The sequence below is a fragment of the Ambystoma mexicanum genome, chromosome 8 (genome assembly GCF_040938575.1).
Source record: "Ambystoma mexicanum isolate Mex_15411 chromosome 8, UKY_AmexF1_1, whole genome shotgun sequence".
In the NCBI taxonomy this organism is placed as follows: Eukaryota; Metazoa; Chordata; class Amphibia; order Caudata; family Ambystomatidae; genus Ambystoma; species Ambystoma mexicanum.
This window is the reverse complement of record NC_090929.1, coordinates 1666112649-1666126322: the sequence shown is the minus strand read 5'-3', so window position 1 is coordinate 1666126322 and position 13674 is coordinate 1666112649. Positions and strand designations below refer to the sequence as shown.

At 47.6% G+C, this 13674-nt stretch overlaps 1 protein-coding gene across 3 annotated transcripts in view; it reads left to right on the top strand.

Moving 5' to 3' along the window:
- The window catches only part of MCMBP (minichromosome maintenance complex binding protein), a 183664-nt gene that overhangs the window by 156199 nt on the left and 13791 nt on the right, over positions 1 to 13674 (top strand). For all 3 annotated transcript variants that reach the window (XM_069611948.1, XM_069611947.1, XM_069611946.1), the window contains 2 exons: positions 8448 to 8581; positions 9709 to 9873. In XM_069611948.1, the coding sequence (XP_069468049.1) occupies positions 8448 to 8581; positions 9709 to 9873 (299 nt within the window). The remainder of the gene's footprint in view (positions 1 to 8447; positions 8582 to 9708; positions 9874 to 13674) is intronic.

The window sequence follows — 13674 nt, the reverse complement described above, 5'->3', positions numbered from 1 at the left end:
TCCTTACAAGGAAGCTATTCTGCCTTCTGCACACCTGAACCCCTGCCTTAAGCTTATCGGCTGCAAACCAATCACACACATTTTCCAAAGAGCCAAGCCTGTTCAGGTGGCGTGCGATTTATGCTGACCCTAGTTAATCCGAGCATTGTCGCAATCATCCTTTTTAATAATTAGCCAAAATCTGTGGCAAAACTTTCCAATGTCTGAGAACACTGTTTGAAAATCTGATGTTGCCGTGGGCATCCTTGCCCATTAAATAAACCCCCTTTCAGACCGACCCATAGATGAGACTGCAAGAGAAAAGACTGCCGCAGTAGCGCTTTTGGGTAACCATCTTCCTGAAACATTCAAAGCAGCAGCATGGCACATAGTGAATGCTCCAGCTATATATGATTTTAAAGTTGAATCACTGCTTTCTCTTCTAAAAGTGAGCATGGACTGCCATATAAAGTTTACTTTGCAGAGGGCATATTGTGTGGGGTTTTATTGTTGCCCATAGATATCCTAGAAAGAATGAGGTATGCATCAGTGGGCACACATTTGATAAGCGCCCCTTTAATTTCTTAAATGAAGAGAAATCTTGGAAGGTGAATTTGCAACATCATATCATCTCTAATCTATAGACGCTGCTGGCAGCCCATGTTAGCTGGGAAATCTTTAAATGGTTATCAAGCCAGACCATGGTAGCCTGGGCCACTGGAAAGGCTTCTTTAGTCGGTATGAAGTGTTTGAATCCAATATTTTATCTAGAATGTACATGTATAGAATATTTTATAACTTTTTTCTGATGCTTGTTAATCTGCTTAGAATCGCATGCTGTGCATATGGTCCGACATCCAGTGGTAACCGCAGAGTATTGCATCTTGTCTTTCGGGGGACTGAAAGGGGACGTCGGCATAGGCGTGTCTGAAACACTATCCCAATCGTGACGTGTGTAGTACCCAAAATCCCTCACGCCCCGAGGTCCCTCAGATTGTTTTTTCCGCCCAGATAACTGGTCGCCCTATAGCGGAGCTCTTCATGAGACATTGTTTCTTACCGAATTGTCGGTTATTCCCCGTTAAGTCACTTCGACGAAGACTATGGGGGAATCGTCTACGGCTGTGGGTTCCGGCGCCTAAGATCCGGCGTTCAGACTTCCACGTGGTCGGGCCTTCTGGCCGGCCTACACAGTAGAGCAAGTGGGCTCGGGGTTTGCCATACTGTTAAGTCTTTCCTCTTTTCCACTGCTTTCCTTTTTGGTCTGGTCACCCTTCCCTTCTGCTATGGAAAGGACTCATTTAGATTCTGCCCTGTGTGTAGGGTCAGATATCCGTGGAAAGGCGAGCACACGTCGTGTAACGCTTGACTCCCCCTAGAGCACGACGAGAAGCGGTGTTCGGTGTGTAAACTCGTTAAACCCTTAAGGAGCGCCGGTTGAAGCGGTGGGCCGCGTACGGAATGTCACACGTGGAGCCTCCCTCCCCTGCACACAACCCAAGCACCCTCCTCGACGACTTCGTCGAAGAAGGCGAAAGCGCCAACGGGTCCGCTGGAAACTTGGTCTGATCCGAAGCCTTCCCCGCATCCGCAGCAGCGCATGACTGGGCATAAAAAACATAACAAGGGCGCTACTCCCCAAACTACACGCGTCGAAATTTCAGAACAAGAAACTTCGACGGATTCCAAGGTTTCCAAGGCCCGTACAAGCCCGAAAACTACAAGTAGGCCTCTACCCGAGAAGCCATCCAATGGCCTTTCTGGAGCCACGGAAGACATTTTCACTGACACATCATCGGAGGCGTTGTCTCCTGAAGATTCAGTGACTATCCGTAAGAGCATCAATAGGATTGCTATGGCGGTGGGCCTAGTACCGGTTCCGCCCACAGTTATGGGCCAGTCCGCCGAAAAGTTTTCCACTGATTGGGAAGACGATCCCAAAGACTCTTACGAAGAAAGTCAGTTACCCCTCTCAAGCACCCTGAGGAGATCCTTTCAACTCCATAGGACGGAGAACACGGTTCCTACTCAGTTAGGTCCATTTGGGTCATCCGAGTGGACCACGGAGCAATCCGAGGGGTGTATGGATCGGCTGAGCAGTTTTTCAGGGCTTCTGATCAGCCTCTGCCGAAAAAAGCTTGGGTAGACCCTAATCCTCAAACACAAGATGTCCAACACCTAGATGTCCAACACCAAGTTGACTATCAAGAAGATGTTCTGATTGACACGTATAGAGACATCTATGCAGAAGAAGAGTCGTCGTCTTTTCTGGACAACTATGGGGAAGATCAAGGGGCAACCGACAACTGGGAGGACTCCCAGCAGAACGATCACAACTGATATCATTTGCCTTGACTCTCCTCCATCCACCCCGATTTGACAAGCTTCCCCGGTGGATGCTCAAATGGCTTTCAACAACATGTTGGAAAAAAGCAGCGGAATTCTTTAAAATTGCCACGCTGGAAGCCTTGCCCGAACAAGAGTTTGCGGAGGACATTATTAATGAAAAGCCTCCGGCAAGCCAGTCTATCCCTCTCTTGAGCTCTGTAAAGAGACGGCTGGCCCCTTCCTTACTCGCACCCGCTCAGGACACGCAATCCCAGACTCGTTGGTGGTGACCAACACTTGCAAGAGAGCAGGGGTTCCACTTGCCACGGGAGAGTCGCCCCCGGACAAGGAGTCCAAAAGGCTGTATGCCTTAGGCAAACGAGTTACGTCGGCGACGGCCTATATCGTCTGGATTGCCAATAACACGACGTTACTGGCAAGCTACGTCGACGCCCAATGGAACCTACTCCACGAAGGCCTTCAAGAGGTTCTGGAACCAACCAGAGCCAAGCTTCTTGCCATTGTCTCGGAGGGCAAACTTGCCAATCAGAATGTTGTAAAAAATACCCTGGACACCGCAGAGACAGCAGGCAGGTCTCTCGCACAGGGTACTCTCCTAAAGAGGCACGCGTGGCTGCGCACGTCGGGCTTCAGGCCTGAGACCCAGGCATCCATTATCAACAAACCCATCGAAGAGGCCAACTTCTTCGGGAAGGCGGTAGACGATGCGTTGGAGACAGCCAAGAAGGAACACGAGACTATTAAGTCGCTGCACCAAATTTTCCAGAAACCCTCTTCACAGAGGGGCAGTAATTCTCGGCGGTCCTTTCGAGGACAAGCCCGCGCCGCTCAAAACCATTTCGGCACGGGCAACTTCAACTCAAGTCAACCTGCTGCAAGCCCCACTTACTACCCTCAGAGGGGTCAGAAGCACGGTAAGAATAGAGGCAGAGGCTCCAATTCCAGAGGAGCGTCAACTTTGGGTCAGAAATGACCAAGTCCAGGTCCCCTCCCATGTCTCCCCGGTCGGGGGGGGGCGATTAACATCTTTCCTCAAGGCATGGGAGGGGATAACTTCAGACCAGTGGGTCTTAAAGACGGTCGCCCACGGTTACTGCGTGGAATTCGCCCGACCTCCACAGTTCAGACCGCCGAAACATCGACGCCTTTCACCGGAACATCTGCAGATCCTGATCCAAGAGGTGGAAGCGCTGCTGGAAAAGGACGCCATAGAAGCCGTCCCGATTCTTCAGGTAAACGAGGGTATCTATTCAGTGTACTTCCTTGTATCCAAAAAGGATCTCACCATGCGTCCTGTTCTAGTCCTGCGCCCAGCGAACAAGTTCATAAAGTCCCAGAAGTTTTGCATGGTAACACTGCAAGAGGCGATCCCATTGCTAAAACAGGGGGACTTCATGACATTGGATATGAAAGATGCATACTTTCATATTTCAATGCTTCCAGCGCACAGAAAATTCCTAAGGTTCGTGATTCAGGACAAACACTACCAGTTCAAGTTACTCCCCTTCGGCATAGCCTCGGCTACAAGGGTGTTTACCAAGGTCCTGGCAGTGGCACACCTGCGCAGACTTTCAGTTCCAGTTTCTCCTTACCTCGACGATTGGCTCATCACGGGGGTCTCGTTCGACGTTTGTTTTTCGAACACCCAAAAAACAGACCTACTGTTCAGCCTGGGATTTTCTATCAACGAAAAGAAATCCAGCTTAGTCCCCAGCCAAGTAAAACAGTTCCTGGGGGCTCTAATTCATACGGAAGACGGTCTAGTCAGTATGTAGCCAGTCGGGAGGTGACGGTACGCAAAGCTATGCGTTTGCTAGGGATGATGGCGTCATGCATATACTTGGTTCCCCACGTGCGGCTGCGCATGCGTCCCATGCAAGAGTGGCTCAACCGCCAGTGGTGTCAGGCAAGCGGACAATGGGAAGATCTGTTGTCTCGCCAACCCTCGTTCTCTCTCTGCAGTGGTGGTCAAGGGAGAACCTCTTGAAGGGGAAAACCTTCACCACCCCTGCAGTGGAAGCCACTCTCACGACAGACGCATCTCTCACTGGGTATGGGGGGGGGGGCTCACCTGCTTCAACAGACAGCTCACGGAGTGTGGTCCCCTCAGGTAGCGTCCAACCATATAAACCTACTGGAGCTACTAGCAGTGTTCAAAGCATTGAAAGCCTTTCAGGAGCAACTGCAACGGAAGACAGTGCTGGTCCTAACCTACAGCACAACAGCAATGTATTACCTGAACAAACAGGGGGGGGCACTCACTCTCTAGGGCTATCCAAGCTGTCCCAAAACATCTGGATATGGGCTCTCAAACACAAGATGTTACTGATATCCCAACATGTTCCAGGGGAACTCAATCTTCTGGCAGACGTACTCAGCAGAGAATTTCCTCTGCCAGAAGAGTACAAATGGCGACTGCACGAAGACATTGTATCCAACGTCTTTGCAGAATGGGGGTTTCTAGAGATCGACCTGTTCGCTACTCGGGAGAACACCCAATGCCAAGACTACGCCTCCAGGTACCCCCAGAACCAATCCAAAGGGAACGGTTTCTGGATAACTTGGTTGGGGAAATTTGTCTACGCATTTTAGCAGCCTGGCTCCTGAGGTCTTAGAGTTTGGACATCTGCAACTCCCTCAAAGATGCATGGGACATACTGAGGGAGGCAAGAAAGCCTAACGCACGTTATTGCTATGCCAGCAAATGGAAACGTTTTGTCATCTGGTGCAGTTCCAAGGGCGTCAATCCCACCGATTGCTCGCCTTCACACATTGTGTTATATCTAACCCATCTGTTGGACTCTGGGTTAGTCTTCAATTCCTTAAAGGTTCACCTAGCGGCGTTGTTGGCCTACACCACGTCACAGCAGAAGGTGTCATGGTGGAAAATACCTGTGATTAAAGCCTTTATGGAAGGGGTTAAAAGGATTTATCCCCCCATCACTCACACAGCCCCTGGGTGGGACCTAAATGTGGTTTTAACTAGACCCCCTTATGAGCCTATGCATAAAGCTAGTCTGAAAGACCTGGCCTACAATACAGCCTTTCTGGTAGCTATCACTTCTCTCAGAAGAGTTAGCGAACTACAGGCCCTCTCGGTTTTGGACCCCTTTGTTACAGTCCACAAAGATAGGTAGTTCTGTGCACTCATCCCAGATTTGCGCCGAAATTTATTTCGAAGTTCCATGTGAACCAGTCGATCAAACTACCCACGTTCTTCCAGAGACCTACTAACATGGCCGAAAGAAGTCTTCACACACTAGATGTGCGCAGGGCAGTCATGTTCTACATGGATGGAACTAAACCGCTGAGGAAAACTAAACAATTCTTTGTTTCAGTGGCAGCTGGTAGAGAAGGGGACCCTGTCTCTAAATCAGCAATATGAAGGTGGATTGTCAAATGCATCACAATGTTACTCTCTTGCAAAGAGAGAACTGCCCTTCAATCCTAGAGCACATTCTACTCGAGGCACTGGGACATCCATAGCATTCATTGCAAATGTTCCCCTAGAGTCCATTTGCAAAGCGGCAACCTGGAGTTCTGTACACACCTTTACAAAACACTATTGGCTAGACACTCATTCTAGGTCTGATTCTCAAGTGAGACAAGCAGTACTAAGACATCTTTTTTCTACTGTTCCTTCTCACAACCCACCTCCAACTCCGGGTACTGCTCGCTAGTCTATGCACAGCATGTGATTCTAAGCAGATGAACAAGCATCAGAAGACGTGCATTACTTACCGTAAAAGCATTTTGATGATTGTATCTGCTTGGATTCACATGCGCCCACCCTTCCTCCCTGCTCGGGGTGGAAGGAACATAGACTTCTTACTACTTTCTCTCTTCATGTACTCACTCACTATAGCCTTGGGCTCCCTCATGGCAGAAAAAATACAATTGGAGGGACCTCGGTGCTTGAGGGATTTTGGGTACTACACACGTCACGATAGGGATAGTGTTTCAGACACGCCTATGCCGACGTCCCCTTTCGGTCCCCCGAAAGACAAGATGCAATACTCCGCAGTGACCACTGGATGTCGGACTATGCACAACATGTGAATCTAAGCAGATACAACCATCAGAAATGCTTTTACGGTAAGTAATGCATGTCTTATAGAGCATGCGTTTAGGGGTGGGGTAAAGGGTTAAATATTTTTGGGAAACGGTTGGGTATGTTTTTAGGGGTGGGAAATGGGGGTTCACCCCAGACCCCACAAAGTGCATTCTCTAGAAAAAATGTAGGTCTAAAATATTCGATATATGCTCATTCTTTATCAAATATTTCGGTATCAAGACATGGAACCAATGAAGTAGTGGCCTGCGAGGAGTTATTGTTCTGGCAAACCAATGTGGCCCAACATTATGGGATTCAACATCATTTTAGAAGGGTGCTAGCAGTTTAGAGGTTTCCGATCAATGCCCAGAACGAGTCTTGTGCTTGTTGCAATCGCAGAGTTTGCGCAGCATTCATACACCATGCTTTTCCAGCTAAGAAATACACATGTGACTGAATTCAGAATCCAGCCTTATAAAAAATGTATTTCACATCCCTTAACTCTGTGCCAAAGGGTGTAGGTTCTGCCCGTGTCGCCATGCACATTTCTCCAAGGTATTAATGTGTTCACTCCTAGTAATATTGACCATGTTATTTAACCCTGAGCTCGAAGTAGCCTAGTAGCATGTTGGCCATTGTCGTCTTGCATTTACTCAGCCGTGGCAAAATGTATGTAGTGCACATTGCTGTCCAGTGTCTGTGCAACCATACATGGGTGCATGCATTGAAGATTGACTTCTTTAGATCTAACCCAGCTGAGCTGATCTAGCCTTTAGGAATTTCCCAGATACGCAAGCGGGGGAACTGCATAATGTCCCAGAATTTAAACAAGAACTACTTAAAAAGTCCTCTCAACCAGGAAACACTTGCTAGCACAGTAACTGAAACCCACATAGACACCGAGCAGAATATTGTCCTACTTTCCAATCTCCTCTAGGTGCAGGCAGACGCACTATGGGAGAGTACGTGCCATAATCTGGCCACAGCAGGGAAGGGTCTGTCGGGCCTAGGTTGACCACCTCGGACCAAGCAGGCACTGGCATGGGCTCAGAGTAAAGAACTCTCCTTCCCTCAGAGTTCCATGCCTCTGCAGTGGAGGCCAGAACTGTAGCGCTTAAGATGACGGGTCTGCCATCTAAATTCAGACGGATGGACCTCACTCCACATGAGATGCAGGATTGCTTGAAAAGATCACATTTGGCCCTTGACATAGACATTGTGCAAACATTCGAAGTTGATGGCAAGTGCCAAAGGGAAGCCTATAGTCCAGGGATGCAGTAGGCTGCACTCCTCATAGACAAGAATTCTCTAGATTACTTTAATTGGAGACTGTAATTAAACATTGAGTAGCTGTGAGGTTACTGTATGTGCATCCTATCCAGTATGTTTTAGTAGTTCTGGTCAAAATGCAAGATTATCTTCATCAGAGTAGGCTGCACTTTCTCTACTATCTAAAAGGTCACTAGTCCTAATTATCTTGTCCACAGGGGAGGCAATTTAATTTCTATATGCAGATTCTCTCCCTATATAGGTTTTAAATAAGCATGGGACCTCTCTGCAGTATGGCTCCTGCATTTAGCATGCACCTATGAGTGACTGCATTGATTACTTGTGCAGCTGAAAGAGGGTGATGTCTTCTAGAAACGCATGCAAGCCATAGACCGCGTGCTACGTTCTCTCTGAAGGACCAAGGCTGCGGCTTTGCTGCACCCTCTTCCTGCATGCACACATTGTGGTCAGCTGGAGGGATCGACTGCATTATTAAGGTTTCCACCCAGGTGAAGGGGCCGTATTTTAACCATCAAGGCAGTGTTTGCGAAGTTGAGGTCAAAGCCATAAGGTTATTGCAAATGAGCTGTTGTATTTTCGAAGATTGAGCCCTGGACTGGTTTGATAAGGGGTGGGGTTCTCTGGCTTGAGGCTCGTTCTGTGGGGATGGACGCAGATGTATACATTTCTTATATACATTACATTTAAAAGCTTACACCGGCCACTGAGTGGCCACTCCTTGTGATCCTTCTGTGTTAAGCTGTGTTGTCAGTGTAGCTGTTCTTTTCTTTCACAGGCGTGCACAACTTGACGGCAATTGGAAACCTAATCACGTGGCAGAAGGTGGATTACGACTTCAGTTTCCATCGGATGGAGTTCCAGAGTAACGTGAATGTACTAATCACATCAGAAGGCAAATCTCTTCTGCCGGTATGCCAGGGCGCTCAAACTGGGGAGATGGGGGTAGAAAGGACCAAGGGTGTGGCGGAGCAGTTGGCATGGTCTGCGGTCCCTTTGCAGGGCACAAAAGCAATACTCTGACCTTCAAGCTTGAGGGGGGAGAGATCTGGCTTTTTCAGAGCTTGCAAGTTTCCCCTTACCATGTGCTAGAAGGCCATCCAGTCTTGATTTCTCCTTAAAATTGTAGGACTTGTTTTTTTCTTTTCTGAACGTCCCAGGATTCCAAGAGAACGGGACTAGATGACCTCATACATGATAAGGGGGAACTTAAGAGCTCTGCCCTTTGGGTGCTGGAGATTGACAGTTGAAGTTCCACGTTGTCTTTTGTGGTCTTGAATTGTCTGCTGATTGGCTGTCCCAGCAGACCTGTCGCCTCTGGTGTTCTGTTGTCTGAGGGATCCATTGCAACACTCGCTAGCAGTGCCGTTTCTACAGCTCGCTGATTTTTGCCAGGTGGAAGTTTAACAGTTTCTGAAAATCCCTTTTGGCAAGGAGTTAATAGCATGTATGCACCATCCATCCATCCTTACTTTCACACTGGCTAACGATGGAATTGCTCAGGAATCGCAGCTATCCTATTTTTCCACTTAGATTTAAATGTTCTCTTCATAAATGTACTGTCGAAAAATGTCCAACTAAGTTCCATAAACTGAATTCTTAGAAACTAGTGTCAGCAGACAAACTTCATTATTTTGTAGGTTCTGCACAGGGGTGTTGCTAGGTCTGGAAAAGATCTGGGGCTCTGCTACTGTCGGGACTCGAGGCTAGCTAGACTTTTGGTTGTAGCTCCGAAGATTCTATCCGGGGCTACAACCAAAAGACCCGGGGCTATAGCCCCCTCAGCCCCACCAACCCCCCCCAGCAAAGCCTCTGGTTCTGCAGTTTGAAGTTAAGTAAATGGCTAGTTCCTGCAATTGGTCAGTCCTCTTCACAGGTGCTTGCCCAAGTGTGTTGTGCCTTAGGATGCTCATCTGGCATCATAGGCTTGGCTTACCTGCAAACACTGCACGGTCTTGGCTATCATTTCTTCCTGTTAGGCTGACGCTATCGGTCTGTTTCAAAATTCTAATTCCTCTTTTTCCACCCCTCTCTTGTAGTCGGACTGTCATGTACATCTTCAACCACAGATCGTACCCCCAAACATGGAGGACTACACGGGCAGTCTGCTGGCAGCCGTGCTACCATCCACGCTGAACAAGTTTCGCACGTATGTGAGCTTGTTGCGTCTCATGGATTACAACATATCGGACGAGGTGACCAAGGTGAGTGAGGACATATTGGTGTTCCTACCTGGCGCGTGATTCAGTATGGTGGACGTTTGAGTCCTCTTTGTTGGCTGTATGGAAGTTCCCTGTGGAGATTTTTGCTGCTGTTCTTACCTGAAGATCTTTAGCTGCAAAAAAACAGATAAAATCTAGGCACTGCTGACCTCTCACCTTCTATGTAATGAGATCTACAACTGACCACAATTTGAAACTGATAGATGTCTGTCCATGGCGTTCCTGCCAATCGACATCTTTTGGAAAGGCACCAGAATGGTAGAGAATCTTGATTCCATCTATTAAGTTGGGCCAGTACTTAAAATTGGGGTACTGCACAGCCTTGACCAGTAGTCTTTTCAGCCATGTGGATACCCATTTCTCCCACAATTTTCTACAAGACTAGGCCTTAACGGGGTGAATGCAGGTCCTGCAGTACTGCTGCAAACAGTGCGGTCCAGGGTCAGAACTAGCAGAATAGAGCCCTTTTAAAATGCTCTTCCTAAGGCTTTACTTTCTAACCCCAAATTCCTTGCTTGTGACTTGCAGTCCTACTTCTATCTGGATGTGCCCTTTATTCAAGGGGATACCACTTCCCTGTATTCTTGTTTACCACGCTTTAGCTGTGGTGGAGCAAAGGAAAGTTCACAGATTGGATGCTTGCCAAGACCTGGGAGGCCAAAGCGAGACCCTACGCGGTCTGGGCTACGCCTGACTGGAAACGCACACTTGCACCAGGATCTGTACAGCAAATGCACTTTAATGTTGCACATTCTCTACCCTGGTTTAAAGTATGTCTTTCTATCCGTCTACATGCTGTCCTCCCACATCGCTATCCAGCACAAGCTGTTCAGTCGAAATGTGGGACCCCTTCTGCCTTGATCGTGGCCTGCAGTATCCCGTTAGCACAGAATTGCCCCACCAAACACTTCCATCAGTGTACTTCCAATATTGACTTGCAGCATCACTGGGCCCTATCGCAGCAGAACTATTGCACAAACCTACAGGGAACACTGCATCGTGCAGTGGATCCCAACCCAATTATCTCTGGTTTGCAACAAATCGTACCGAGAGTCCCCATCCGCCTGCCATGGCTATTTAATCGAAACCTTTAGCAGGCCTAATAGTTCTTCTGAGTCAAATTGACACGTTACGTTGATGATTTACCAGTCGCCTACAACCTGGGGGTATGACCAACCTGATGATCACCCACCACAAATTCCTTAATGGTTCTAGAAAGTGGGGTGTTTGATAACATTTGGAAACAAAAATCTTCTGACTCCTGCGAGAGTTTATGCTTGGCCTCAACAAGACCACTATTTCACTTCATCCCGAATTGGGCAGCTTGGATGATCTTGGGCCATAAACCGAGACTTCACATCTCCCAGCTCTTTGACTCCCAGTGCAGTCCCACCAGCCAGGCAGACCTCTTCTGATCCTTCATGGGAGTGTAGACTCTTCAACACGCAAGGTGCTTGCCACGGTCGTTCCCACCTTCGGACCGCACCCCTAAAAACGTAAGACGAACCGCACTAACTCTGATTTTAAAACCTCAAGGGATCCCTTCTGAACAAGGTAGTTCTTCCCCCACCTTGATGCATTTTAGCCCTAGGCACCCTGCCCCTGTGTATGAAAGCAATGACCCGCAGATCCATACCACCTAAGGTCCATAAGCCAAACACTGGAGGTTGGCACGTTCAACCATGCTGTGCGCTTGTAGCGCACATCTCCCGAGGCCAGTAACATTTGCCCCAGTGATACACATTCTGGAAACGCACCTGCCACCGGTTTTCCCACTTGTAACATGCAGAATGGAGCAGACCTTTTTGCACCGGGGCAGGAATTGAGGAGCATCAGTTTTTGTACTGACATAAAATGAAGCCAATTTTGCCTCAATGACATTTTCCCCAATGGAAGAGTAGAGCAACAATGCTCTTGTCCCTTAGTGCAGACACTGAGTTATCGGGGGTGTGTGTGTGTGTGTGTGTGTAGTTTTCTTGCCTTCGTTTCAAATAGTCCCACCTAAATTTGGACTGAGCCTCTTTTTTGCTCTATTGAATATTGTTGGCAGAATCAACGTGCACTCGGTGTGATTCCATGTTACACGTTCTTGCAAAGTTATGTGGGAGCACCTGTATGCTCTTACCGTAGTACACAGGCAGCAGAACCGGTGTTCAGGGCATTGGCTCAGTATTTCGCACTGGCCTCGGACTGCTGGAACTGTATATAGCAAGGATGATTTTATACCACATTACCCGCAAACCTTGCGTGGTTAAATCTCTAGATTACGACTGTTCACCTCACTCCTGGCTCGCTCTGGGCCCTGTACCAGGCCTGGTCCCTTTTTTCTACTCCTCCTTCCGTATCTCTACCCTGACCTCACTTGCCACAAGTGTGCAATGAGAAGTGCCTTAGAAAATAATACAATAGTTTTAAAATAAATGGCATCCCATTTCTTGGGCCACAGTCGAGCTTAGTGGATGCTGTGCCAGCTTGACCGACACTCACTCATATTGGATTACCCCACTACAGCTAGGCGGGGCACCAGCCACTGGAAACGTGGGAGCTTGCCCTCTGCTTCACCCCACTCAAGCTCCATGGATACATTGCATGGTACCAGCAAAGCGGCGCCGCAGAAGGGAGATCTAAAAGCCGTACCCCCTGATTTGAAGAACCTTATGCTAATCAAAATATACACTTTTACCTCGCAGTATGGCTTGCAATAAAATGTCGACTTGAAATCCATGTATACTGAGCAAGAAGAAAACCTATGGCGATAGTGATTACTTATTTACTGCCAATCTAAAAAACAATTGTAGCGTGAACACTTCAAAATCCTGTCTATAATCCTATTCAGCTGAAGCACTCGCGAATCAGCCCATTTGTGGTGAACGCCCCACGCATACCCATAGGTGCTGCATGTGATGAACAGCAGAAAGAGGTTAAGACTGAAGACCAGCTTATGTGTCTGATCTTGTAGGCATTTCACGTGAATGAATTGGCAAGGTCCCTTTTCTACAGTAGGGTTAATATAATTAGCACTTGCCATAATGGCTTCATTTGTTCAATGCATGCAAACCTAAAACTGGCTCTCAGGAAGGCGGGGCCTGCAGCGGTCACTTGGCTTCATCGCCAATACCCAAGGCCACAGCTCAACCGGAAACATCAGTGGTATGTGAACGCTCCATCCTTGCAGGATTGAAACGGGCAGATGGAGGGCTTGAATAGAATAGCAAGGTAAAGGTTCATCGCGTTGATTTACATGTCTATGTGCTTTAAAAAAGAAAACTGAGCCACGTTCTAATATTAAAAAAACCTGTTTAAACTGACATTTGACTTGCACACGAAGATAAGAGATTGCAAAACATGGCCCGTCTCCAGTCCAAAATATAAACTACGATAAAGGATTACAAAATGTTTTCAAGTTCAAAATGCACATAGGATGGGATAAGATTCTAAACTGTCTTCTAGAGTATAGTTCAAAACACATGCACCCGGATGAAGTAGAACTGATTGAGGTATACAAGTTGCAGAGCAAATCTGGATATGGGACAGAAGAGAAAGGAGGCTGAATTGCACGATACTTGGCCGGCAGACAAGAGGTCCTTTACAAGAGCAGCTTGCGGTGGTTCCAGAAGATGGCATACCTGCAGGTTAAAGCAGCTCCAAAGGAAATTGCGGTCTTGTACATTTTTGGTTTGCCACATGGAACCAAATTAGAACCATTTTAATATATAGTTTTATTTTGAATGGATTTGAAAGACAAACTCATAAAGATTCTGATTTCTTTAGTAGAACCTTCTA